Below are 27244 nucleotides of genomic sequence, written 5' to 3' on the forward strand. Positions count from 1 at the left end.
TGTGCTAAATGTATACAGCAGGGTAGCAGCGAGCAGAATTTGTTCCATCATCTCTAACTCGTTAAATACCTTTGTTTTAGAAACACAAATGTTGACTGAAGAAAGGTGCCTTAGACCAGTTAGAGTACCCAAACATTTTCATAAGTACATGTTCTTATATAGTAACCTTCCCTTCAAAGTGAACACACACGTTCCTTACTCTCAAAGTCAGTGTAATGCTTATAATTTAACATCTTACTATCCACAGGAATTCAAGTGTTTAAGCAAATTTGGGAATAAAGTGATTCCTGCCATTGTGTCACTGGTCTGTTTCGGACAGTGCACTTCAATTAGATGATGCACGTGTAATACTGGAGGGACAGCAGATACCACTGTGACTTAGACTCATAGACTCATAGACTCTAAGGTCAGAAGGGACCATTATGATCATCTAGTCTGACCTCCCGCATGATGCGGGCCACAAAACCTGACCCACCCACTTCCGGAAGAATTCTCTCCCTTGACTTAGCTGTTGAACTCCCCAAATCATTATTTAAAGACTTCAAGTTGCTGAGAATTCTCCAGCAAGCGACCCCTGCCCCATGCTGCAGAGGAAGGCGAAAAACCTCTGCCAATCTACCCTGGAGGAAAATTCCTTCCTGACCCCAAATATGGCGATCAGCTGAACCCCGACTTGTAAAGCTGCTTACCGTACAGGAGTTGTTGCCATCACTATGGATCAGGAATCCTGCACATAGGATTTCACTTCTGCAATAGGCTGGAGAAGGTGGCACAGATGTCACGGTAACTGACCTCACAGCTATTATGTAAGGGTCACTGTAGGGAAAAAAAAAACAAGCTGTAAAAAAATATGTATGAGTAACTTGAATTATATTAAATGTAGTTTACTGTCTTTAACCCATATAAATAACTGACATATTTTCTATGAAAACATTAATCAAATTAAAGTTTCAACCACAGCTGGCCCGTGTAAGAAATGAGAGCCCTAAGTGTGATTTGGAGTGGCAAGCTTATAAGAGGGAGTGCATGCCCCTATTGTGTCTAACCAGCTGGTGTACGCAAAGGGGTTGCAGTGAATCCTCAGATTGCTCATTAAGACCACTGACAAACAGTGCCAGGTGAAGATCATAAAGCTGATGGTCCAAAACAGTAGTCTATCCAATTCTTATGGGCTGCAATAATATCTTTACTACATTTATTATTCTCGGACCTGTCTTCTAGATATGCATGGTAATAAAGAGTTATAGCTCCAAAGGTTTTGCACCAGCTAAACTTGAAATTCACTTACTCACCCAGTCTTACAGGACTGTCTTCGAGACACAAGAACTACAAAATCTTTGGATTTATCTCCATTCACTGATGGCGATGTAATGTGATATATCTTCTCATCTTCATTCACATTGTCTACGACCTCACAAGTTCTGCAAGTACATTTAATATGCCATAGTCAGGACAGTTCAGCACCTGAAGTGTGCAATAAGCTCTCTTAAAAAACACTGCATCAGAAAGAACACCTTACCATTTTAATGTAGGCTGTTCAGTTTTTCTTTGGATGTTTGCATGTTAAAACTAGGCTGGAAACTAATTTGCAGTTCAGTTGGGCTTGTGCCACAAATAATGTTACTTTTCTGCAAAAGGGGGCCCAACAGCAAGTTCTCAAAGAATGGGGGTGTGATGAAACCAAGTGAAAGAGCCTTCTTCTTTACAACGCCTCACCTATGGCTCTGCCCCCCACGCTCTTAAAAGAAAAATCAAATAAAGCTCCAGGACCAGCTGGTGTTGGAGCAAAGCAGTACAAGCAACTCTCTCACATATTGTCAGTTCCTCTTTGGAAAAGCATCAAACTGCATTCGGGGCTATTTTCTAGGTATCTAAATGTTCCCCTGTATCACTGGATTTATGGCTGATTACAACAATCTATAACCCACAACCTTCCCCCTTCCCACTCCTCCCCCCCGCCAGTTGCCTTTCTCCCCCATTTTCCTTTTGCCCCTATGGCTGGAGGGGTGTTCACAGGCCACTTTACCTTGACTGGTCCCTTGAAATGTGTGTTAACTACTGATGCTAAACAATCTGTTCCACCTTGTATTTAGCTGTGACACTCTGATGACATTTCCCAGCCCTGAAAAAGAGCTCTGTGTAAGCTCAAAAGCTTGTCTCTCCCTCTCACCAACAGAAGCTGGGCCAATAAAAAAAGATATTTACCTCACCCATCTTGCCACCTGCCCTATCTTAACATACCTGGGAAAGGCAAAGACCCAGGGGCGTAGTCCCCTTACAGCTCTAGTTCCCTGATTAATGAGGATTTTAAAACACTGGCTGAAAGACTGCATACAAGACTAGAACACTGTCTCCTGAAACTTGTGGGCCAAAATTAAACTGGCTTTCTAAAGAACAGCTGCTGTGCCTGCAAAGCCGCCTGCTATGTCCCTGCAGCTCTGTGGGCCTCCAGACACGCAAAACTTGAATTTATTTCAGTCTTTTTAGAGGCAGAAAGAGCATGTGACAGAGCATTTTGGAACATTCTCTTTGATGTTTTGCATGAATTTGGATGAGATGATGTAGTCCTCCAGTAGCTCAAAATTTTATACTCTCATCCTAAAGCATCTGTACTAGTTTTTATTCAAAGTTGCCGAATGCACTGTTTAGGAATAGCCACCTGCCAGGGTATCCTTACTTGCTCTCGTCTTAGAGCCACTAGCCACTTACATTAGTAATTGACCTTTCTTTCAACATAAAAACATAATCCTCACTCCTGGGGGGGAATCCTGCATGACTGCACAGAAAATGCCCCCCTCCCCGCAGAATTCCTGTGCTTCCCTGCAGAAAACGGCAGGGAAGCAAAGGGAAGCCACGGGAGGGAAGGGGGCGCGACCATGGGTTCAGTTTTTTGGAGGCATGGGGGGGGGCACATAGGATTATGTGCCACTACCTCCCCCCCCCACCTCATTTCTGCAAGTGCAGAGCTGTCCAGCTGAAGGAAGTTGCATCTTGGCTCCACTGACTCGGCTGCTGAACGCTGCCTCCTGGGTCCTAGTTCCAGTCATGCTCCCTGTCTATGGGCTGGGAGCCTTCCTGTTTTCTGTGCAACAGTGAGTGCCCGCGGTGGGGCTGGGTAAGGGGGTGGGTGGGAGAAATGAGGGGGAGACGAAGGGGGTGAGGGGGAAGAAGCCGTGGGGAAGGAATGGGTGGAATAGGGCAGGGGGTGAGGAATGTGGGCGTGAGGGGAGGGGGATAGAGAAGAAAAGGGGATAGGGGAATTGCCGGGGGAAGCGGGAGCCCAGCATGTGGTGTCGCCTCAGCAGCAGCTGGGGCTCCCTTGTTAAGCAGGCCCATCGACCCCTCATCTAGACAAGCCCTACACTCCTACACCTGGACCCCTCCAACGAGCCTCCCCCACCCCACTGAGCCCCAACCAGCTGCATCTGGACCCCATCCCATCAAGCACCATTCCCACAGCTCCTGGACCCCCCCCCCCCCACTGAGCCGTCCCACCCAGGACCCCCCCCAGCCCCATCTCTCCATCCCCAGATCCCCTCTCCTGAGCCTCAACCACCTTCACCTGGATCCCCTGCAGAGGCCCATTGCCCCTGCACCCGGAACCTCCCAACGAGCCCCTGTGATTTAAATCTCCCACTGAGCCACCCATACCGAGATTGCCCCACACAGAAACCTTTCACCCCCACACCTGGATCCCTCCACACTTGGATCCTGCTGGGCTGAGCCTGCCCAGTCACACCAGGTGTGCCTGGGGCAGAGAGGCAGGGCCCCGGGGTGTTTCTGGGGCAGGCCTGGCCCTTGTACTATGTCAGGGTCAGGTGCAGCCTCACTGCTGAGTCCCTGTACCGGGGGACATGGGGGCTTCAGGGTGATCTCCCACTTCAATCCAGCCAGTGGCCTGTGCTCCCCACTGACATGTTGGAGCCACATTTATTTATTGACAAATAAATTTTGCAGAATTTTAAAATATTGTGTGCATAATTTTTTGGCACAGAATTCCCTCAGGAGTAAATCCCAAGGCTGCCCAGGGGAGGGGGGGGGGCAAGTGGGGCAATTCGCCCGGAGCCCTGGCCGAGAATCCCTTCCCTGGCGGGGGGGGGGAGGGGCTAGAGGCTTCTTGGAGACGCTGGAGCTCCGCTGCACAGAGCTGCAGGACATGCCTCTGCCTGCAGCGCAGCCCTTTTCCAGGGGATCGATTGTCTGAGCAGCCTGCAGAGCAGGACCCAGGGGCTTCGGACCTGGGCGGAGGTACGCGGGAGGGAGGCGCCAGTGTGGGGCAGGCTGGTCCTGTCCTGCGCAGCGCTTAGCCACGCCTCAGGCCCTACGGGGAGGTGAGGATGGGCGCGGGGACGCCCGGGCTCTGTTACAGCCCTGCCACGGACTCCCTGCCAGCAAGCGGCACCACCCAGCTGCGCCCCACGCAAGTGCTCCTGCTGGGCGTGCCGGGCACGGTGCAGGGGCTGGGACAGGGCAGCTCTGTGCCCACAGGGGAGCTAGGGGGCTCCCCGCGCTCTTGCAGCACTGCTAACGGGCAGCTGCTGGGGACGGGGTGGGAGGGGGCAGGCGCTCTGGCTGTGCTCGCAGCGCGTCTCCCAGGCAGCGGCAGCTCCGGCTGGAAGGAGCGCTGCAGGTGGCTGGAGAGAGCGCACAGAGCGCATCTGGTGGCTGTGGGTGACTCTGGCTGCAGAGGGCGCACAAAGCTGGGGTGGCTGGAGAGAGTGTGCAGAGCGCGACCGGTGGTATGGGTGAGTGACTGCAGGGAGTGCGTAGAGCTGGGAGTGGAAGTTGGAGCAGTGGGGGGGGGGGGGGGCATTTAGGAGTATTCTCTGCAATGAGTTTGTCAGGCCTGAGCGAGGGAGGGCAAGCCAGTCATTTGGAAATAGTTCCTGCTGTGTCTGGACAATGCTGTGTCCTGATCAATACTTGTCTGGAAAACTTGGCTTGTAAGCACAGTGTTGACTTTTGGAAGCAGAAATTCTCCCCCTCAAGAGGAAACAACCCCTTTGCATTTCTACAGTCCAAAACTCAGTCCGTTTTTTCTTCAAATAGCCCTTAAAAATGTACTGTGGGGGTGAGAGCTTCCCTACGACAACCTTCAGCTTGTGTATCCCAGCGATGTAATGACTGGCAAACCAGGCAGATTTTAATGGAATCCAGGACAGTCTGCAGCCTGACAGACAGGAGACTTCACTGGCCTCTGCACCATGCTAATGGTCACAGAGCACATTGTGTGGTAACCTAGCGCCGTGTCTGTGTACGTAGCTCTATGGTGAAAACCCAGTTGTGCTGTTAACTTGCAGGGCAATAATTTTCTGCCATAAACCTTAACTCCAGTCAATAATATACCCTTTGGCGTGTCTTTGCACTTAGGTTATATGTACTCAGCTGATTTACCGTAGTAAATACCATGTTCCCCCCAATTGACACAGGATCAATAGTTCACATTGGGCAGTAACAGTCCACTTACCCTCATCATGCAAGTTCTGAGCTCAAATTAGGAGCCCTGGTCATGGACAAAGGCCCGTTGCGTTAGGTGCTGTGCAAACACAGAACAAAAAGACGGTCCCTCACGTCCCCACACAGTGGTTCTCAAGTTCACAACCAGCTCTAATGCAAATGCAGAGCGTGAATAAAATGAACTAGCTGTCTGGTTTCAAGAGCTGTGGGGCAAGACAGACTGATTTGAGTTTGAGATTTTGTTTAGTTTTTCATTTGCTTTCTTCCTGGCAAACACTGCAGTAACTTGACTGCTGTGTCTAGACCAGGCGGGCCTGCTTTTAATGCTGTGGAGAAGTGCTCTAGCTGCTACAGCAAAGGGCCCTTTATAAATGCAGAACATAATAATCAGTTCTATTACAATTACTCCCAGGTGGCAGGGTCACCCGGGGGTGGGGGTGGGGGAGGCAAGTGGGGCAATTTGCAACCTTTTTTATGGAAGGGGCCCCCGAAATTGCTTTGCCCCAGGCCCCCTGAATCCACTGGGTGGCCCTGGTAAATCCTCAAACCTGCTTTTTCGCAGACAATATTTTTTGCTTTATTTCTACTCCTAATGGCTGAGTACTGTGGAGCCAATAGATCATTTTGGCCAGTTCTCGAGGCTATAGATCAGTTATAATAAGAAATCTGAAGCTCTGGATATATCGCTACTTTCACTTTTCTTCAGACTTTCCTCTTTGTTGGACCCAAAACTCAGCCAGGCAGGCCTGCAAGTCCCCTCGAAGCACCACTCGGAGCATAATCAGAACATTTATCCTCTGATAAAAACCTTTAAAGATACAATGAATCACTGGAAAAGCCTCTCCTTTTCCTTAAGTGCATGTATACACCTAATTAAAATGGTACCACATCCACCTGTTTTATATCATCTCCCACTATTTCCTATTCTATTCTCTGTGAGGGTTAGTAAGAAAATAAACAGCTCACAGAGTTTATTTGGATTAGAAAAGACAAGAATTACTTTAAAAAAACATAAAATTTCTTTGGCATTTAGGAGGCTATGACTATGAGCTTCCTGATCTCTGACATTACATTCAGCTGTGTCACACTGTGAATTGGTCACACAGCATAAACATGTTTAATTAGAGCAGACTATGACTGAGTGAACTGCTCTGCCTTGCTTCTTGCACTGTGAATATACACTATTAGCTTATACGATTAAAGTTGAACCCTTTACTATACACCATGTTTAGGGCATGGAAACTTGCTCACTCTCATACAGGATAACCTCTGGCCCACACCCTTCTCTTGTCAATCCATGGCAATCCCAATTTTAATCCAGAAGAAAGTGATAGCATCTGAAAAGATTAGTTAACAGCAGAGTCAAATAGTGCTAGAAAAAAAATATTGAGCTGCTCTTACAAGTAATGTTTGTCCCATTGCCTGCGGAGTCTGAAGTCAGACAAAAGGAAGAAAGCTAGATTTGATGGTATCCTCACTTGCATTTCTACCTTGACAGACAAGGTATCACTCTCCTCATGAGTGAATATTTTTATCTGAAACGAATGAACAGCATTTTTAAAATACAGAATGAAGAACATAAATGGACAACTTCACCAGCTTTTCACTTGGCAAGAGAACATGCAACATATGTCTGACAGGCAGTGAGATGCAGATGAGTATTTAAGATTAGTTTCTAAATCATTTTTACATTAAAAAGTATACATTTATGAAGAAAAGGATAATACATGATGGTGTGATATAGTACTAAGGGGTTTAATTTCATAAATTGGGGGTAGCTGAATTGCTCATGCGTGATGAAGGAATGAGTCATAAGCATCAATACAATCTCACATCCCATGTCACCATGTAGTCTGTATAAGCCAGTTATAGTATTGAAAAGCTGTTTCACAAACGTTTTAAATTTTTTTGGTATTTCTCTACAGCGGAAGCCAGGCCAACTGTACATAGGGTTACCAGATAGCAACTGTGAAAAAAATGGGACGGGGATGGGGGGTAATAGGCGCCAATATAAGAAAAAGTCCTAAAAAACAGGACTGCCCCTTTAAAAACGGGACATCTGGTCACCCTAAACAGGTCTCAGGGTGTTTGACAGAGCCCACTTCCTGCGTGATTTCCACAAACACTAGGACACCCTTTTCTGGTACAGAAAAAAAGCCTCTTCATTAAGGCCCCCAGATGCTCAGGCCACCTATTCAAAACAAAGGGCCAAATCCTGGGCCCCCTCAAAAATCCCCTGTGTTCCACCCAAGTGCAGGGACCTAGGATATTGGACTTAAAAGTCATGACATTTTTATATATCGAAAAGCTGTTATTGGCCCAGAATTCCATCTTGTCCCTGGGCCTTGAGCAGGTAAAAATATTGTAAATATTGAGGGGGGGGACAGGGGACAAATACCTGAGCACCTTTCAGTAGTGTATGAAGCCACATGGCTAATGCCTGACATGTATTGTTTGTTCTCGCTTTCATCCTCTCTTCAGGAGAACTGTGTGTGCAGTGGAGTATTTTGTTCCAGTAAGGTTTTGCTTTTGTTTTTCTTTAAATGTACATGTTGCTCTGGGTTTGTATTAGAGCTCTCCATACAGAGACTTAGTGCGCACCAGGCAGTGTATTGCAGATTCACACCCCAACTCTAAGTGTCCATGTGGACAAGTCCTTAGAGAAGCCAGGTGGAAGAAGTACTCAGCCTAAATGTTTACTGTTAGGAGTATGTACTGTGCCTTTAAGAGCAGAGCACATGTTAGAGGGAAATAGACTGGGATTAGTGAGAAGGGGTTGGAGGCAGTCTAGTGGCAGCTCCACCAGACACACAGCTAGTAGCTCATGGCTCTCCTTTAGCTTAGATAACTCAGTTTTAATAGGGTTACCATCCGTCCATATTTCCCCGGACATGTCCAGCTTTTGCGTCTCTAAATAGCCGTCCGGGAGGAATTGGTAACAAGGTTAAAATGTCCGGGTTTTTTTTCTCCCTCGCCTCCCTCCCTCCCATGCAGAGTGCGGCTGCTGATTGGGCGGCTTGGCAGATTGAGCCTCCAGCAGCCAGAGCCCTCCCCTGCTTCCCCCCCCCTCTGTCTGCAGTCCTGTGTAACACACAAACCGACCCACCTGGCAGCGTGTTTTGCAAACACGTGAAGCCAGAATGGTAAAGGGAGTCCGGGGGGGGGGGGGCAGTCAGGGAGCGGGGGAGTGTTGGATGGGTCCCCGGCCTCCACCTGCCAGCTCCCCTCCGCGCGTCCCCCCCCCCCGGCCTCCCGTTCCCTCCCTGTCCCTTGCCTGCTTGTACTGCCAGAGCCAGCAGCAACTGCTGTCTGCTGCCCCCGGGTCCTAGCATCCCCCATCCACTAATGGGAAGACAGGCTGCCCTTACCCTGCCCTTCCACCCTAGCCCCGAGCCTCTCCAATGCCCCAAACCCCTCAGCCCCAGCCCTCATCCCCCTGCAACCTAATCCTCTGCCCCAGCCCTGAGCCCCCTCCTGCATCATGAACCCCTCATCCTCAGACCCACAGCCCTCACCCCTGCATCCCCTCCTATCCCCAAACTCCCTCCCAATCCCCCTCCCCCCTTCCCACACACCCCCTCCTGCCCTCAAACTCCCTCCCAAAGCCTGCACCCCCTCCCTTTGCACCGCCTCCCACCCCCAAACTCCATCCCAGAGCCTGCACCCCTCACCCCTCCTGCACACCCACCCCCTGCCCCAGCCCGGAGCCTGCACCCAGCACCCAAACTCTATCCCAGAACCTGCACCCTGCACCCCTCCTGCACCCTAATCCCCAGCCCAGGACCTGCACCCCAGACCTCCTCCCCCCACCCAACCCCCCTCCCAGAGCCTTAGGCAGGTGTGGGGGGGTGGGTTCTGGGCACTACCAAAATTTCTACAACCCTGCCACCCATGCGGGTGGATAAGGGTCGGGGCAGTCAGGGGACAGGTAGAGTCCTAGGGGGGGCAGTTAGGGTGGGGGGTTCTCAGCAGGAGGCAGTCAGGGAACAAGAAGCAGGGGGGGTTGGGGTTCTGAGGGGGGCAGTCAGGGGGTGGGAAGTGGGAGGGAGTGGATGGGGCGGGGGCAGGGCTTCTCCCCTCCCCCCCGTCCTCTTTTTTGATTGTGGAAATATGGTAACCCTGGTTTTCAACCTATGGTCCGTGGACCCTTGGGGGTCCACCGACTATGGCCAAAGGTGTTCTCACCTCCATTAGAAATTTGTTAGGGGTTCACAAATGAAAAAAGGTTAAAAACTACTGATCTAGGAGCTGTATCTTGAGAGGAAAGAACAGATGAATGAACAGTTTCCTTATAGACTAACGGGACTCTTACATTTTGACACTGGTGCTCTGGTAAATGTTGTTTCAGATATTAGTTTTAAAAGGTTAAAGAAAAAAACATGGGAAAAAAATGGTGAGCAAACAAGTAAAATTGAAAGTTTATAATAGGGAACTCATTCCTACTAGAGGTATGTATGTACCAAGTGAAGGTAAAAGATATAACTGGCGCAAAAGTATTTTACTACTTTAGATGCATTGTCTGGATTCTAGCAGATTCCCTTATATGAGAGGAGCACTATATGGAAGATATTGCTTACTCAGATTACCGTTTGGTCTAAAATCTGCTCCAGAAGTCTTTCATAGAAATGTGCAGCAAATATTTGAGGGAATTGAAGGCACAGAAAGAAGCACAATAGAGGATCAGAATTACAGATTAAAGAGAGCATTGGACAGGACTAAAGCAGAAAGCCTGAAGCTAAATAAACAAAAATGTAAATTCAGGCTCAGAGAAGTTAACCTATTTAGGAAAAAGGTTAACTGAATAAGGGGGATGTATTGATCTTACCAGAACACAAGATACAACAAATATGTTACATCCAGAAAATTAGGAGGGAGTACAGCAGTTCATAGGGATGACTAATTTTTTTGGTAAATTTAAACCTAATTTGGCTGCAGAAACCAGCAACCTCTGTGCACTCATGCAAAAGAATAACCAGTTGACAAAGGATGCTAACCCCTGGACAAAGAGTTTGGTAATTTAAAACAACTGATTCAGAAAACCCCTGATCTAAGGTATTTTGACAGCAGGAGGCAGACCTAACTGTCCACTGATGCCTCCAAAGAAGGCATAGGGGCTGTGTTGCTACAAAAATGTGATGAGCATTGGAGACCAAGGCATATGCATTCAGGGCTCTTGCAAAAACAGAATGTCACTATGCCCAAACTGAAAAGGAAGCTTTACCTCTGGTGCATGGTTGTAAAATATTTCATGTGTTTATTTTAGAAGACTAATTGTTGCAGAAATAACATGGTTTATGGCCCCGGGGTAGCCTGCCACACAGACTACTTTGGATTTGGGAAGTCCAGGGCTTTTAGGGTCCAGAGCTCTGGAGCAGCCTGCACTTGGACTGCCTCAGATTTGGGGAGCCCACAGCTTCCAGGATTCATGCCTCCAGGGCTGCCTGCCAGATGAGGCTTCATTCCCTTTCCTTGGAGAATGTGACAGGGTGTATCAACCCCTTTGGACAGGCGGGGGTTAAGAAGCAACTCTGGGCTCAGGGGCCCCATCCCTCTGCCTGTGCTGAGCATGCTCGGGTTGGAGGTGGGGTTTAAAAGGCAGCCAGACATCTCACTCAGATGCTGGCAAGCCAGGGAGAAGGATGTGCTCTGGGATCTCCAGGGAAGGATGTGACCTGTTTCCTCCACCAAGCCAGGGAATGGGGGGAGCTGCCGCTCCCAGAGACTGGGACCAGGGCCAGAAGCCCGGAAGGCAGCACTCCCCATGGATGAACGGAAGCCATCTGGGATGCAGTACGAGGGACAGCCTCTGAGAGCCCTGGATAGGAACCCGGTGGAATGGGAGGTCCTGGGTTTCCCTACACCTTCTGTGAGCTGCACCCATGAAGTGGAGCAACAGCACCTGTGGCAGAGCCATCCACCCAGTAGGCAAGGTTGCTACTGGAGACAAACCATTGGGGATAACTGCTGCCTTGGGCTCTAACCGCCAGGCAGGAGACGCTGCCTCCCACTCACAGAGAATTTCAAAAAATTTGTTTTCCTTTCCTAATCAGAACTAAACCAAAATTTGAAATATCATAATCATTCATGAAACAGAATACACTTTGTCTGCCCAGTTCTAATGGTGAGCATGATCTGGCCCTCCAAATGTTACTGAAGTTGGCATGCAACTGTTCCACAATTCTGTACTTACATTATCCAGAGTGCTGATTATTTCCCATCCACATTTTGTTGCCAGGACTGTCAGGGTGGCTACATTGCTGTAACTCAAGTATGCCTGAAATGTAAGATATATTATTAAAAATGAAGGGGTGATATAAAAGAGAATCTCATTTCTGTACCATAGTTACCCCAGAATCACAAACCAGGCAAATGTATTTTTTCCCTTAAGTCGTCTTCTTCCAGAAAACACAGTCCAGTAGTTTCTGAATTAAATACTTTCAATAGCTGGATTGTGTTTTCACATGGCTGATGGCAAAAGAACCCTAATTAAAAACACTAATTTGGGTTTCTTTGATGGATAAAATAGAGCAAAAAAAAAAAAACCCTCTACTACCAGAGAGACAATATTCCTCACCTATGAGGCTACTCAATGAATGGTATGCTTCAGTTTTCTTCTAAGTAATTAAAATCTGCTAGCAAATTAACCTCTTCACTGCTGTCCGATTGTGCACATATTTTGGCAGCTGCTTGAAAACAGAAGGTGCAATCAGAGGAGTGGATATCTGGACTGGATGCCTATTACTTGTGTTTGACAACATTGGATAGGTACATGTCCAGGATGGAGCTGATATTTGGAAGTGGTAAAAAGAGAATAAACAGTGCAAGAATCTTTAAAGACATGTTTCAATTTCATCTTTAAAAAACTGGATCATTCAGTTTGTTCAGATCTACTGTCTGTTTATATTTACTTCCCTGCAGAAAAAAATTTCTACATCCACAGAATTCAAACTCTGATAGTGACACACTCCAGTGCTGCCTCAGTCAATGGCAAATCATTTCCCACATTATACATGTCCAATTATTATTTATTTACTTTTAGATTTAATTATAAGGACCTAATACAACATCAAGGAACCAGTGGGGGTTAAAAAAAAACTTTTGTACAGAACATTCTGCAATAAAATAACACTAGGGATTTGTATAAATACACAAAATAATGGAAATTCAGGGTCGGTATTGCTAATCCATCCTTAGTTCACCCCACTGTGCGTAAATATTGCTACACATACACTATACACATTTACCCACTCTTCAGACATTAGGTACAGCAGGTCAAGTTAAGATGCTAAATGTTTGGGTCAGATCTTTAGAATTGTTTTGACATATCCAAAATGTCCATATGCACCTCTCAGACTATGCATATGGATGAATTCAGATGATGTAAGTACCTGGTTGCTTGTATCCCAGAGATCAGAGGAAGGAGTGTCTTCCTTATTGGAAAGGATGTATTTTCTGAAATACATATTATGTATACAAAGAGGTCAAAACAAAACAAACAGTGTTCACTGTCTTCCGTCAGTGTACGACAACCACTTACATAGTATTCAGCATCTTCTGAATGCTTTACAAATATTAATTAATTAATCCTCACAACAACATAGTGAGTTAAGTAAGCATTAGCACCTCTTTTCCCCCCCAAAAAGGATGGGGAACACACAAGAAAGCCCAAATATTTCTTGACTTACTCAAATGAATAGTAGCCATTGATTTCATCATGACTTAGGCAAACAGGATCAGGTCCAGAAATGCTAAGTGCCAATAGCTATTGCATCTGAGAAGACTTAAAATAATGAGCACGGTATATGTAAAAAAAAAAAAAAAAAAAAAAAGTTCACTTCTGCCACACTGTGAAAGATAGTGCCAAGTTACCTTTGAAATTTATTCATACCTGGTTAGTCTAATTCTTCTGCGTGCAATAGCTCCATGATATCTTCTCAAACCATCCTTCACAAGAGGCAAAACAAAACAGAAATAATCTGGTTGAATTATGATACATTCTACTTCGATAATGGTGTGCAAATAAAAGACAATTAAGGATTATTTACCAAATGTAAAGTATGTTATTTAAACCTCTCTCCCCCAAAATAAGTGCACTTATTACAATGGAATTTCCCCAAGTATGAACTTGATCAATTTTTTTTAATGCGATGTATCCCTTTACATAGCAAAAATAATCTAAGTACCAGTCTGGAGTATCCTAGTAGCATAGTGTTATTATATGGACTTTTGCACAGGAGCAATAGAGAAGTACAATGCTAAACACTCTGCACTTACCAAAAGTGCCACCTTTTAGATAAAATATTAATCCAAGGAACCTTCTACACAGTGCTCAACATGGAAAGCAATATTTGAGGGATTTCTATACCGCTTTAGCACATGTCTGAATTGGAGAGAAGAGGGCAGTGCATTATGAAAAATTAGAAGTGAGCACTGCACAATAGGTTTGATCACCACCTCCTATTCAGTCACTACTTTCTTCCAAGGCTATTCCATTTAGAATAGAAATTTCAAAAGCAACTATGTAATTTAGGAGCACAAATCCCACTGAATGTCAATGGGACTTGTGCTGTGTGACTTAGGTGCTTTTGAAAATACCACACCTAATCCTCTATTTTAGTCTGTTAGTCTGCATATTTTTTCTTCTTCAACTGCAGCAGAAAGAAGCTTCTTTTTTTATTTCTGCTTCAGAGCTGGTACTCTGTTCCTGTTAGAAAAAAGGTACTGGAGTTAATGCCCTGTGAGCTGCTGCTTAGTTGAAGCATTGCTTCTCTGGTTGAAGTTAAGGTGCCATAGCATTTTTTGGAAGAGTGGAGATAATGCTGCTGTAGGAGTCAGTTTTCCCTTTTGAAACAAGATAGAGTTTAATGTGCAAGATAGTGCGTTGGCTAGTGCATATGACTCCTCATTTCCTTACAAAGTCATTACCCTACTAGTCATTAATTCACTATTTTAGTAGCTCTTTTATTCCTGCCCTGGTACTTTATGGAATTCTGTGATGAGAGAAAGAAAAAAGCGCTAACGAAAGATTACATCATAGCAGACTATTCAAATCAACAGTTTTATAGTCATGAAGGTTTAAAAGCTCAATGAACCACTTTAAGGGATCCATGTACTTGGGCTGGAATTTTCAAAGGAGCCAAAGGGAATTAGGCACTAACTCCCATTGAAATTCAATGGGACTTGGGTGCCAGACTCCAGCAACTTCCTTTACAAATCCCCAGGCTAGTTAGGAGTTGTTCAATTACCCTTCAAGCTTTCTCAAGTTCAGAATATCCTCTTGAGGAGGAGGAAGAGAAAGTGATTCAGTTTATAACCTTGTTTAGCTCTTCACTTCCCTGGAATGTCTGACAGTGATTGGCTGTGTGATATGCATTATTCTGGGTTGGACTATATAAGCCATCTCTATATTCATTCTCTCTCTTGTGTAAAGAGCTGACCTTTGTAGTGGGTTTGACTCTGGGAAAGGTGAGGAGCTCTCCTTTGTCATTTACAGCATTAAAAATCAGAAATGCGCTGTTAATATGCCGCGCTTGGCCTATGGTCCACTCCTCACAGTTGTAGGCCTCAACACGAACGCCAACCTCAACACTGAAAGAAGAGTTTAAATGAATTATTTAACCACAACAGAATGACACAGAAGCAGCAATGAGCAGGGCCGGCTCCAGGCACCAGCTGAGCAAGCTCGTGCTTGGGGCGGCAGATTCTAAGGGGCAGCATTCCGTCCAATCCTAGGGTGGCATGGCTGCCCTTTTTTTCGGTTCACCGCTCTGACCGCCCTGTAGGGGGCGGTGGCGCGGAGGAGGGGAGCGCTCTGCTGGGAGTGGGCTGCGCGCTCCGTCTGCCACAGCCGGTGCCAGGTCTGCAGCAAGCCCGGCAGCCCGCGTCCTTCCCTCCCCGCCGACCTTCAATTCACCTGCAGGCGGGAGTGGTGTGGAGCCCTCCCAGCAGGCGGTGTGGCGGGAGGGGCCGAGTGGCGAGCACCCCAGCTGAAGGAAGCCCTGGCCGCCCCCCTTCTCTCTCTCTCCCCCGCTAGCTGGGGCGCACACTCCATTGCCTAGGGCATGTCTGCAGCGCAGGGAGTCCTGCTAGCCAGCGCGGCCGGGGGAGGCAGCCGCGAGCCGCCAAGTAAGTGGCACCGAAAGTTTGCACCGTGGCTCCGGCCGCCCTGCACGTGTTTTTTTTTGCTTGGGGCGGCAAAAATGCGGGAGCCAGCCCTGAGCAATCAGACAAACATAATAACTAAAGCTGTTACACACTTCTTGGGTACAGGGAACAACAGTGATAGAAATCTGAGTATTTCGGATATATGAACAATTAATGATTAGTTTTCTATCTGGACACAGAGGCATATTTCAGCAGTGATGTAAAAGGTGGTGTAAGATAAATGTCAGGACTAAAATAGGCAGAAAATGAATTGAAGTAGCAAAGTAGTGTAGATGCTTAGATACCTAATGATGAGCAGAGTGTGGGAACTGGGTGGGAAAGACTTGGGGGTGAGAGCGAACTTGCACTGATTGGCATTCAGATGCGCAAGACAAGGGTAACTCACAGCAAGCTGGTGTCCTCGGGGGACCAAATTCAGCCCTTGATAGAAGGGAGTAGCAGTGGGAGTTACATCTATTGCCACCTATTTGCTCCAGAAATATTGACATGGCATAATATAAGCTGAAGTTTGAGGAGGGACTGCTGTAACTTATTCCTTCCTGTGGCTTTTCCTGTGGCACTTCCGCCTACCTTCTTAGGCCACACCTCTGGTCTGGCTGAGCAGTGCTTATCACAGGACCAGGGGTCGGGGTCGGGGCAAAGATGGGTTTAAGCGACTTTGACATTCCTGGTCCCAGGCTGGCTAGGGGACTGTCACTTCCCTGGTGTCATTTACTTATGCCTGACTGCAAGGAGTCATTCCAATAGCTGGGGATCCCCCTGGCAAAGGGGTATTGCAACCATACACACTCTTTGCTAGGTTTCAGAAAGGTGTCGTGGTGTAGGAGCCTCTATAGTAGCCTTAAGTCATTGGAGGTTTCCCCCACCATGGGGGGGATCCTCAGAAGGTAGGATCCACTGTGTTTAAGTCTGCTTTATCCCACAGGATGGATACCAAGCAGACTTACTGAATTCAAGCATCAAGCCCTTTCATTGTGCTAAATAAATGCCCATTAACACTCATATTCTGCCCAACTTAGAACCAGGCGCAACTGGTATAAAGACTTCTATGGCAGCTGCACCCATTTATTCCAGGCAGCATTTGGTTGGGCTTAACACCAGATGTCCTCACCCTCCCCTTCTTCCTCCCGCTTCCAAAACAAGAGTTTTGCAACCAGGAAGCAGCTGCTAGGGCCTGGACTCTGCAATAAGCTCCACACAGATAGAGCCCTGTACCCACATGGAGTACACTCCAGGATCAGGGTCCAAATGACTACAATGTCCCATTGGAGACTTGGAGTTCCACTGGATTGCTTAGCATTACACTTGTAATTAAGGTTTGCAGAACTGGGATATCAATCACTAGAGGGTACGGATGATCTTTTAGATTTGAATAAACAATAAACTAAGCTTCAAACTATTCTTTAAATGAGAAAAGCAGAGCTATTTTAAAAACATTTCTTCATTAAAAACCTGATAAGAAAAACCCCAATGAGGGCCATGAGACAAGCACATAGATAGTTTTACCTTTTCTGAAATGTGTTGTTAACTATTGCTTTGAAGACAAGACGATCACCAACAGTGGAGGGTCCCCGGAATTTAAACATATCAACTGATTTCAAGGTGGGATATGAATGACAGAGACGGCTGAATGAGAAAGCAGGAGAGACACAAAACAGAATATATGGTCTTGTAATTCTTTTTTCTGTACTGGTACAGCCCAGAATTATTTGACATACTTAAAGTAATGAGGTCAGCACACATTAGAAGTTCACAATGCAAGCCTAATTTAATCCATAGACTTCTCATAAATGACAGCACGTTCAGCTATATAACAGCACAGAATCTGGGTCTCAAAATATAATACCACTTCTATTGTACTGCTTCATTTGCAATGCACTTTACAAACATTTAACTAATTAAGCCTCACTACTTGTAATAAATCTCATATTGGGCCAGATTATGAACCCCTTACTCTCATTCATTCAGTAGTACCGTACTTCTTAAAGAGCCCCACTCACTTCAACAGGGCTACTTTTGGAGTAAAATATTGTTCAGTGTGAGTAAAGAGTTCACAATCTGGTCCTATTCGAGTTAGTGAAACTTGCTCAGGGCCAAAGACAATGTATCTATGTAAGAACTTCAGTCCATACATCCTTTTTACCTCTGATAGTTTCTTCACATTTATCAGAAATTAATATAGTTTTGTGCAGTATATGATTATGTGAAACATAAATTAAAAATTCACCCAGCTACAACCTGAATTAATTTGTAATGACACTAAGGAAATATGTCTTTTTTCTAAAAGTTGCATCCAACTACTGAAGTTGAGTCTTGGAACTGAGTTTCTAAACATGCAAAAAGACAGTTAGATGTACCACTGGCCATCTGCCCATGCAGAAATCCAAAGTTGAATGCCTAACTTTTAAAAATCAAGGCTTAAAGGTATATTCATTTAGTATAAATTCTCTTATTATTTTTGTTTACCTCATCCTTCCATTCCCCATACCTTTCTGTTGTTTATTACACTCACTAGTCTCTCTTTTCTCAATTTAGGCCCTGATCTTGAAAACACTTAATCACATGCACTACTTTGCTCACCTGAGTTGTCCCATTGGAGCCCCACTGGATTACTCAGAATTGCACTTGTGATTAAGTAATTGCAGGATTGTGATTTTTAAGTTTGTAAATTCTTGTAGGGGGACTTTTCTATTGTTCTTCACAGCCCTAAGCCCCACTGGGGCTAATGCAGGATAAATAATAACAACAATGCAATTTATTTCCTGACTCTAAAGGGTCACATTCTGCCCTCATGAATGTGCAGGAAACGCCCATCGAATTCAGTGAGAAAAGCATACATATATGAATACAGAATTTCATCATACACATTTTTAGCCTAGAAATGACACAGTTTTGTAGTAGTCTCAGCTCTTAATTCAATTGCACTCTTTGTAAACTAATGTACCAGTATTGTTAAATGCACACAATTATCTGTTACTAATTAATTGAATAGAGCATCTTTATAATAGACACATACATTAAATTACTTTGTAATTTCATTAAACACAATTTGCTCTTCCTATTTAAAATGCTAAATGGGTATCTCATTTACAACACTCACAGTAAAGATACAACATTACCAAAAATACCAAGGGGACGAAAGGATGTGATTTTTTTAAAGGGGGATTTTTTCCTAAATATTAAGCTCTATTTTCCAAGAAAACAAAGCTCTGAATACTTCTATTGGTCATATAAAATATCAGAAAGGACAGCCCTGGTTCAAATGGATTTTCAATTACTGCAGTACTGTCTTTAAGCTGCTCAATTACTTTCACAATTTTTAGAAAGGAGACATAACCTTTTGAAAAACCTTTCTATGGGTGTTTTAAATTTATTCTTCAAGTATTGCTTTTTTCCCCTCCCCTCCGCACCCCCCGCTTTCCCCATCTCAGCCTGTGGCCATAGCAACTCTAACTGGTACCTACAAAGGTCAGAGCTAATTGTTGCCTTACAAAAGGTTTGTAGCGAGGGCAGCTATTTCTCAAGCATAAAATACAAGCTCTGTTTCCATCCAATATTGTCTCTGCCATGAGCTATTATTCCTAAAAGTTTCAACCTGATAAATTATGTTCAATATTCATAGTTCCAAATAAACTATTTTAACTTTCAGGTTAGTTGTACATTGACATAGCCAAGGGAAGCAGAGCCTGATATTTTGGACCAGGTCTTGGTTACACTGGCGTAAATGAGGAGTAATTCCTTTGAAGTCAATGGAATTACACAGTGATGTAAAATCAGTGCGTTTTCTAATTTGAATAAAATGAGTTGTTTATCTAAGAACTATAGAGAAACTAACTGGCTATGAATCAAAATTACACGAATAAGGAAAAGGAATGGCATTTACTTATTAAAGTAAAAAACGAACACATTGCTAGCATCCCTGCAATGAAGTAGGTCAGGTGGTGTGTGAGGGGAATTCTGATAGAAATTCAGGTCTCTCATACAAAGAAGCTTTGTTTGTGTGGGAAACCAATGTCAAGGCTGAGGTGATGGAACCCTCCAGCCTAAAGGCAGAAGGCAGAGCAGCTGCTCAGTTGGGCCATAACCACTAATGAACCTACAGGGTGTAGCAATAATGCTTTGCACTTTTCATCTGTAGATCTCAAAGCACTTCACAAAGGATGCTGGGGAAGATTATTGCTCCCATTTTACAGATGTGGGAACTGAGAGACAGAAGTTACGTGACCTACCCAAGATAATATAGTGAGTCAATGGCTAAAATAGAACTCAGTTCTACTGACTCCCATGCCAGTGCCCATCCACACTTCCTGGTAGTGGCTCTCACATTGTTCAGACCCACTGGCCACACTCGAGTTCATCTCTGCTATGCATAGGGGGCTGCAGACTGTCCTTGAGCAGCTGCTCCATTTTATGATTTCATTGATGCTGGGCCTGAGGATTTTACCATATACGGAAGGATATTCTTGTGGTCAAGGCACTGCACTAGCCATCAGGAACTGGGTTCTATTTCTAGCTCTGCTATTGACTTGCTTTGAAGCCTCAAGCAAATCACAATCTCTCTGTCCCTCAGTTCGCCATCTGTAAAGAGGAGATAGCAATATTTCTCAGCAGTGTTGTGAAGCACTCAGATGTTCTGGAAATAAGTGCCATAGAAAAGCCTATATATAAATATGTAGACATCCCCTGCACTTCAATAGGAAGAAAGATCACAATAGAGTTTATTTTCACTTCTCATTTGTAGCTAAACTCTGTGATGACCTTAACATTAAAATGATGGATTTGGAGTACTTTTGATTTTCCACATAGCATGTCTTTTCCAAATCATATAGGATGCCATCAAACAGAAAAGTACCTTGCTGAAATAGTAGCTACTGTCTCCATCCACGCCATAATCTGGCCACCAAATGCATTTCCATGATGGTTTGCATGAGGAGGCAGGACTAGTTCAATGCTCTGCACATGGGTTAGATCAGTTGAAATAGTATCTTCCTCTGTATCACTTACATTATCTGAAACATGGTAACAATATATTAATGGGATAGTTAATTAAGTAGAGTTATTAGCTGTCCCAAGAGGGAAATATACTCTTTCCCCATCACTGTAGGGAACTATCGGCTTTTGGTACAATTAAAAAAAATGTCTGTTGCATTGCCATTTGGGAATGACCACCAAACCCACACCAGGGAGTGCCTGAAGCCAAAAAGCTTCTTCTTCTTTCAATAATAGCAACAGCCTGATGCTCTGCTAAGGTGCAAGGGCACCACAGCCTCTTGTCTGACAAGGCTGCAGAATGGAGAGAAACAGAACACCCTGGTGGCAGATCAAATTCTGTTGGGAGGGATGAGACGCTATCCTTCATACAAAACCTATGTTAAAAGCACACTTTCAGGGAATCAGACAGCTATGCAGCTCTCCTAATTGAAAATGTAGGCAATCTATGTATGCCAGTAAATTTTCATTATTACTCTTGCTTGCTCTATTTAACCTGCAATGTGTTTTATAAGTAAGTAAAGTTTATTATATACTTTTGATATAAATGTCTTGCAGTACTAAAAATTGCTATACATGTGGATTTAAGGTTGTAGAAAATTATTGTATCGTGTTATACTGTATTACTTGCAAAATAGTGTGTGTTCATTAAATACTGTATTATAGTGAATAGCCATGCACTGGGGGCAGAGTTAGGGTTGTGTGCACATTAACTTTGCCAATTCATCTTTCAAGTGTTTAACCATACAACCTTAGCATTCTCTTATTGAAACTATTTCAATGGACTTACACGTGTATTTTCACCGTAAGTATGTAAACATACTTTAAATATGCATATTATACAAGGTCTAATTAAGAATCTAGGGATAAATTGAACTCTTGTGTAACTCAGTGAAGGTACATCAGGGATGAATTTGGCGCCCAGCATCTTGTGTGTGATGACCAGGGCCAGCTCAAGCAAAAAAAGGGTGGCCGGACTGCTGAAGCAAAAAAAAACCCGGCAGCCACAGGGAGCGCGTGGAGGGCGGTCAAGGCGGCTCGCAGGGGGATGAAGGGCGGCACCTTGCAGCCGGGCCTCTCCCGGCCGAGCAGGCGGAGCCCCCAGGGGCTGTAGGAGGTGCTGGCTCAGCCGCTCCTTTAAAGCGGCTCGGCTGGGCCGGACTCAGAGCGGCGCGGTAGGTGGAGGCCGGTGCAGGCGGCGGGGAGTGGCACGTCCTGGGGAGCCCAGCAGCACGGTGAGCGGCAAGATTGGCCGGAATGCTGCCCCTTACAATGTCCCTGGTGATGACTTAAAGGTCACAGTCTTTTAGTCGCAAGTCAGCAAGGTACTCAAGCATATGCATAACTTTAAGGATGTGAGTTGTCTTACTGAAGTCACTGCTTAAAGTTACATGTGTGCTAAGTACCTTGCTGAATCAGGGCCTTGACTGTGAAGTGCTCTGAATTTAAAAAAAAAGTCTTTGTATTTTCAGTTACATCTTGATATAATAGTTTCAAGTATCAGATGTGTAAGTCATTCCAAGCATGCAACAACACCTGCACCACAGGATTTCATGAGACACGAATTATGTCTTTGGCTTCTGCCCTAGTAAACTGTGGTTTACGATCATCAAACAGCCATTTGGATGTCTGATTACCTTGCACTTTGGACCTACTTAAGGAGTTGTATAACTTGCATTCACAAGACAAACTTCATTTTCTTGCTTGATTTTGTATATATTTGGAAGCTAACAATCTTCACATATATTAATCTCATTTTTGATCCTATTTTACTTTCTATATGTCACTGTTGATGTTGAACTGGTGTGTTCAATTGTAGAAAATATCTAAACAATTTCCCTAATGCAGCTAGGGCCGTGGAGACTGAACGTTACCACTCTCTGATTGCTCTTTGGTGGTCTTAGTTTTCTACCAGAAAGGGATCACCATGACAATGTAAAGTGTCCAACTTGAGTCCGCACAACCCAATTAAATTGTGAAGGTAGGTATTATATTTGTAATAGATGTTGTTTTTCTCTGTAGATAATTTGTGACTGAAGTTCATAAACAGAGATGTGTACTTCATACTGTAAATACTTGAAAGTTTCTTAAACATTTGTGAATAATTTCATGTTTTTGGAAGGGAATACAGCGAGTTCGATTCATGTCATTTCAGGACAGAGATAAGTTTGGGAAATAAAGGCAAATCTAGGTGAAGAAAGAAACCAGTTAGGCTTCAGTTTTTCCTTTTGGTCACATGAGTGTTCTGCACTTTTCCTGCAGGATTTAGATTACCACGCTGAAGAATTTTTCTTCTGTTTCTTGAGAGCAATCTCCTCACATGCACATAGTTCCTATTGATTTCTTGGAAAGTTATAGGCATCAAGCCAAATGGATTTCTCCTCCTATGTGTATCTTAACTGGTGCTATTGGACTTATTTATCCAGTGCAAAATTCAGCTTGAAGTATGAATGAATTCTATAAAACCCTTAAAAAACAACAACCCTAAACCTGTAAAGTAAGGATACATCTACACAAGGGGTTTAAGCCAAAGTGCTTTTATGAGCCTCAGGTAACTCACTGTATTCAAGTCATCCCAACAGTGTGCACACAGAATGCCTGTTCTGTTTTCAATCCGCATCATATGAACACATGGAGGCAGCTTTCTGCGAACTGAGGGCATGGCATTCTCTGGGGATAGCCCATGGTTCGTTGCTTTGCTGCTGAGCATTGTGCGTCCTGGGATTGTTTTCACTGTGAATTGTGGGAAGCTATGTTGGTTCACATTTTTAAAAATCCCATATTTTCTCTATCTCTGCCCCATTGTCTCGCACTGTTTATAGCTGCTGTCAGCCAGCATAGACACACCAATGCTGTGAGCCGCTGTGGTGGCAGGCATGAATATGCACAGGCTGCTTGGGCTGTATTACAGCACTCAGAGCTAGATGAATTCTGCACTGGACTTAGAATCATAAAATCATAGAATATCAGGGTTGGAAGGGACCTCAGGAGGTCATCTAGTCCAACCCCCTGCTCAAAGCAGGACCAATTCCCAACTAAATCATCCCAGCCAGGGCTTTGTCAAGCCTGACCTTAAAAACCTCTAAGGAAGAAGATTCCACCACCTCCCTAGGTAACCCATTCCAGTGCTTCACCACCCTCCTAGTGACAAAGTTTTTCCTAATATCCAACCTAAACCTCCCCCACTGCAACTTGAGACCATTACTCCTTGTTCTATCATCTGGTACCACTGAAAACAGTCTAGATCCATCCTCTTTGGAACCCCCTTTCAGGTAGTTGAAAGCAGCTATCAAATCCCCCCTCATTCTTCTCTTCTGGAGACTAAACAATCCCAGTACCCTCAGCCTCTCCTCATAACTCATGTGCTCCAGCCCCCTAATCCTTTTTGTTGCCCTCCGCTGGACTCTTTCCAATTTTTCCACATCCTTCTTGTAGTGTGGGGCCCAAAACTGGACACAGTACTCCAGATGAGGCCTCACCAATGTTGAATAGAGGGGAATGATCACATCCCTCGATCTGCTGGCAATGCCCCTACTTATACAGCCCAAAATGCCATTAGCCTTCTTGGCAACAAGGGCACACTGTTGACTCATATCCAGCTTCTCATCCACTGTAACCCCTAGGTCCTTTTCTGCAGAACTGCTGCCTAGCCATTCGGTCCCTAGTCTGTAGCAGTGCATGGGATTCTTCCGTCCTAAGTGCAGGACTCTGCACTTGTCCTTGTGGAACCTCATCAGGTTTCTTTTGGCCCAATCCTCTAATTTGTCAAAGTCCCTCTGTATCCTGTCCCTACCCTCCAGCGTATCTACCACTCCTCCCAGTTTAGTGTCATCTGCAAACTTGCTGAGAGTGTAGTCCACGCCATCCTCCAGATCATTAATGAAGATATTGAACAAAACTGGCCCCAGGACCAACCCTTGGGGCACTCCGCTTGATACCGGCTGCTAACTAGAAAATGGAGCCATTGATCACTACCCGTTGAGCCCGACGATCTAGCCAGTTTTCTATCCACCTGTCTCACCACCAGGCGGATGATGTGGGAGCAGGAGGATATTCTATGGCAGCAGCGGCAGCAGGATAATCTACAGTGGTGGCAGCAGGATGAGGCAGAAGAACAGGATGATGCGAAGCTGTTGAAACAAGAGGACCAGTTTCTGGATCGCCAACAAGCATTCAGTGCTATTTGGGACCCAGGAAACCAGTGTAGATTGATGGGAGAAGATCATTCGGCAGAGCTGAGATGACCAGCACTAGCAAGAGAACTTCAGGATGGAGAGGGCCCAGGACATTACTGATGGCTTTGCACACCTGGCATTCCCAAGCTATATGGGGCAACTTATGGAACACATGTACAGAATGGTGGTCAAGTGTGCCTTTGGCCTTTGAAAGGCAGATGATGCTGTTTATGGAATAGGTTGGAAGCAACAGGGAAAAAATGTTCCAACCATAATATCTGCTTGTTGTGTTCTGCACAATATTGCTGAGCGCAAGGGGTGGAGACTTGCTCAGAGGTTTGAACAGCCAGCAAGGTGTCCCACAGAAAACATAAATACTGAGAGGAATGTTGCCAGTGATGCCTACTGTTTGTATTCTGAGTCAGAGGCCTGCACATATAGTGGGGTGGAGTGGGTTGGGATGCAGCCACACTTTCCCTGGCCACTGCAACACTGTCCTTGGCCACTGCCACAATCTTCTGGGAGAGATGCATTTCTTTCTCCTTCTGGGTCCTCATGTACAGCCTCTACCTCCTAGCCAGCCTGGTTTTCCTCTGTGATTCTGCCATCCTGTCCCACGTCTTCCTTTTTTTCTCCTTCAGGTTGGCCAGCCTGTCAGCAGTACACAGAGGCCCTGTCCTTGATGGTCTGGGAGTTGCAGGTGCTGTGATTGTGGGAGTAGCGGGAAAAAAACAGTTGTTTATTGTTTGTGTCACAGACAAGTCATGACAGCTTTTTTTAGTAGGTATATGTGACTTTATTTCCCGCTGAGACTCTTACCATTTTGGGGGGAACCTCAGAGATGGTAAGTGGTGTGAATGTATGCTGTTTGCCAGAAGCTGGGAATGAGCGACAGGGGATGGATCACTTGATGATTACCTGTTCTGTTCATTCCCTCTGGGGCACCTGGCACTGGCCACTGTCGGAAGACAGGATACTGGGCTAGACGGACCTTTCGTCTGACCTAGTAGGGCCATTCTTATGAAAGTGCTGAATGCATTTGGATTTCAGTCTACTGTGTCTGCTTTCATGCTCTTAGGGATGGGATGAGTGGTTTGTTCCAGGTTTGTTTTTGCAGTTTTGTGTGCTGGATGCACTTCTATGGGAGTAGAGGTTTAAAGGGAGGCTCATGGGGGGCAGGATCTGGATAGTAATTCCTTCTGTATGACCATTAAGCTATCTTGACTCTTGATAATGTTACACTGAGGCAGGTGACTAGGAGGCAGAGATTGGTCTTATACAAAAAGGCAAAGGGCAGATCAGAGAAATACATTGTGAAGTTATTCACCAGGATGGTCCCCCCAGAAGTGCTGCAGGAATGAAGGGGGTGGAAAACTATATTGGGGGAGGGATGTGTGAAACAAAATCGAGCTATTTCTCAGTGTTAAGTTCAGCTATGTCTCCCCTGCAGACATGGAGAAAGTATAGAGAAAAACAGAGTCCTGCAATGACTGTCAACTAGAATTCATGTTATAGAGCATTTTTACCTCAGTGAAGAATAGTATTTTTTTGTACCTTCACCGAGCATGCAGTGTGCATTTATACCTCATGAAAACTACAAAAACTAACCAAATTTCTTTTCCTGTAAGCCCTGTCTCAATAAACTGTTGAATGTTGCACAAATGAATGCTTTCGGTGTTTGAATCTACTGCTGGAGGGGAGCAGAGAGGCACAGGGTACATTCTGTGATTGCACCATGCTGGTGGGTGCCATTTTGAAACAGAACAGAGACTGGGAGGAAGGCGGGGGCTCTTAGCTCACATCAGCCAACAATAATAATAAATAATACATTGTAAAGATAGCTGCTTACATGCTGTAGTTCCCTCCAGGGAACCTGACTCTTCAGTCCCGGCCCGGGTTTCTGGATGGGATTTGGGCTCAGCCAATGGAAGGGTCCATTGTAGCAAGGCAGGACTGAGGCTCACTTTCCAGCTGGTCATCATCAGGTTCCTGAGGCACAAAAAGATCCTGGCTCTCAAGGGGCATCCTCCTGCTCAGCCACCAGTGGGTCAAGCCAGTCATCCTTGGCGCGGGGGAAGAGTGTGGGCAGCATCTAGGACGGGTTGTACTAGAATTGTATAGAATCATGTCCAGTTCATCAAAAAATGGTCAGGTCACATGTCTTCTAACAGATTGTCTCCTCTTATCCCTCGTTCCAATGCACTTTTTTCTGAGCTGCTTGTTCTTTATCCAGTCGGCATCCCAGTCATGACCCCTTTAGGACATCTGCTTTGCAATGTCCACACAAAGGTCCTAACTCCTGTGGCATGCCACAAGAGCTTCCTGAGCTGACACTTCTCCCCAGGTGGCTGTGAGATCCAGGATCTCAGCACAGCTCCAGGCAGCTGGGTGAGGCATGTTGTGGGGCTTCTGCAGTGCTATGTGGTTGTATTGCCAAAATAATGATATACTGGGATCGA

General features: G+C 45.3%; 1 protein-coding gene across 4 annotated transcripts in view; it reads right to left on the reverse strand.

Annotated features, from left to right (window-relative positions):
* The window catches only part of ACOT12 (acyl-CoA thioesterase 12), a 45247-nt gene that overhangs the window by 1263 nt on the left and 16740 nt on the right, over positions 1–27244 (reverse strand). For all 4 annotated transcript variants that reach the window (XM_005288171.5, XM_065550153.1, XM_065550151.1 and 1 more), the window contains exons 6-14: positions 20474–20630; positions 17128–17247; positions 14895–15045; positions 13346–13401; positions 12846–12909; positions 11648–11731; positions 6859–6992; positions 1293–1421; positions 690–816 (exon numbers count right to left, since the gene is read on the reverse strand). In XM_005288171.5, the coding sequence (XP_005288228.2) occupies positions 690–816; positions 1293–1421; positions 6859–6992; positions 11648–11731; positions 12846–12909; positions 13346–13401; positions 14895–15045; positions 17128–17247; positions 20474–20630 (1022 nt within the window). The remainder of the gene's footprint in view (positions 1–689; positions 817–1292; positions 1422–6858; positions 6993–11647; positions 11732–12845; positions 12910–13345; positions 13402–14894; positions 15046–17127; positions 17248–20473; positions 20631–27244) is intronic.

Source organism: Chrysemys picta, chromosome 6 (assembly GCF_011386835.1).
Source record: "Chrysemys picta bellii isolate R12L10 chromosome 6, ASM1138683v2, whole genome shotgun sequence".
Taxonomy (NCBI): Eukaryota; Metazoa; Chordata; order Testudines; family Emydidae; genus Chrysemys; species Chrysemys picta.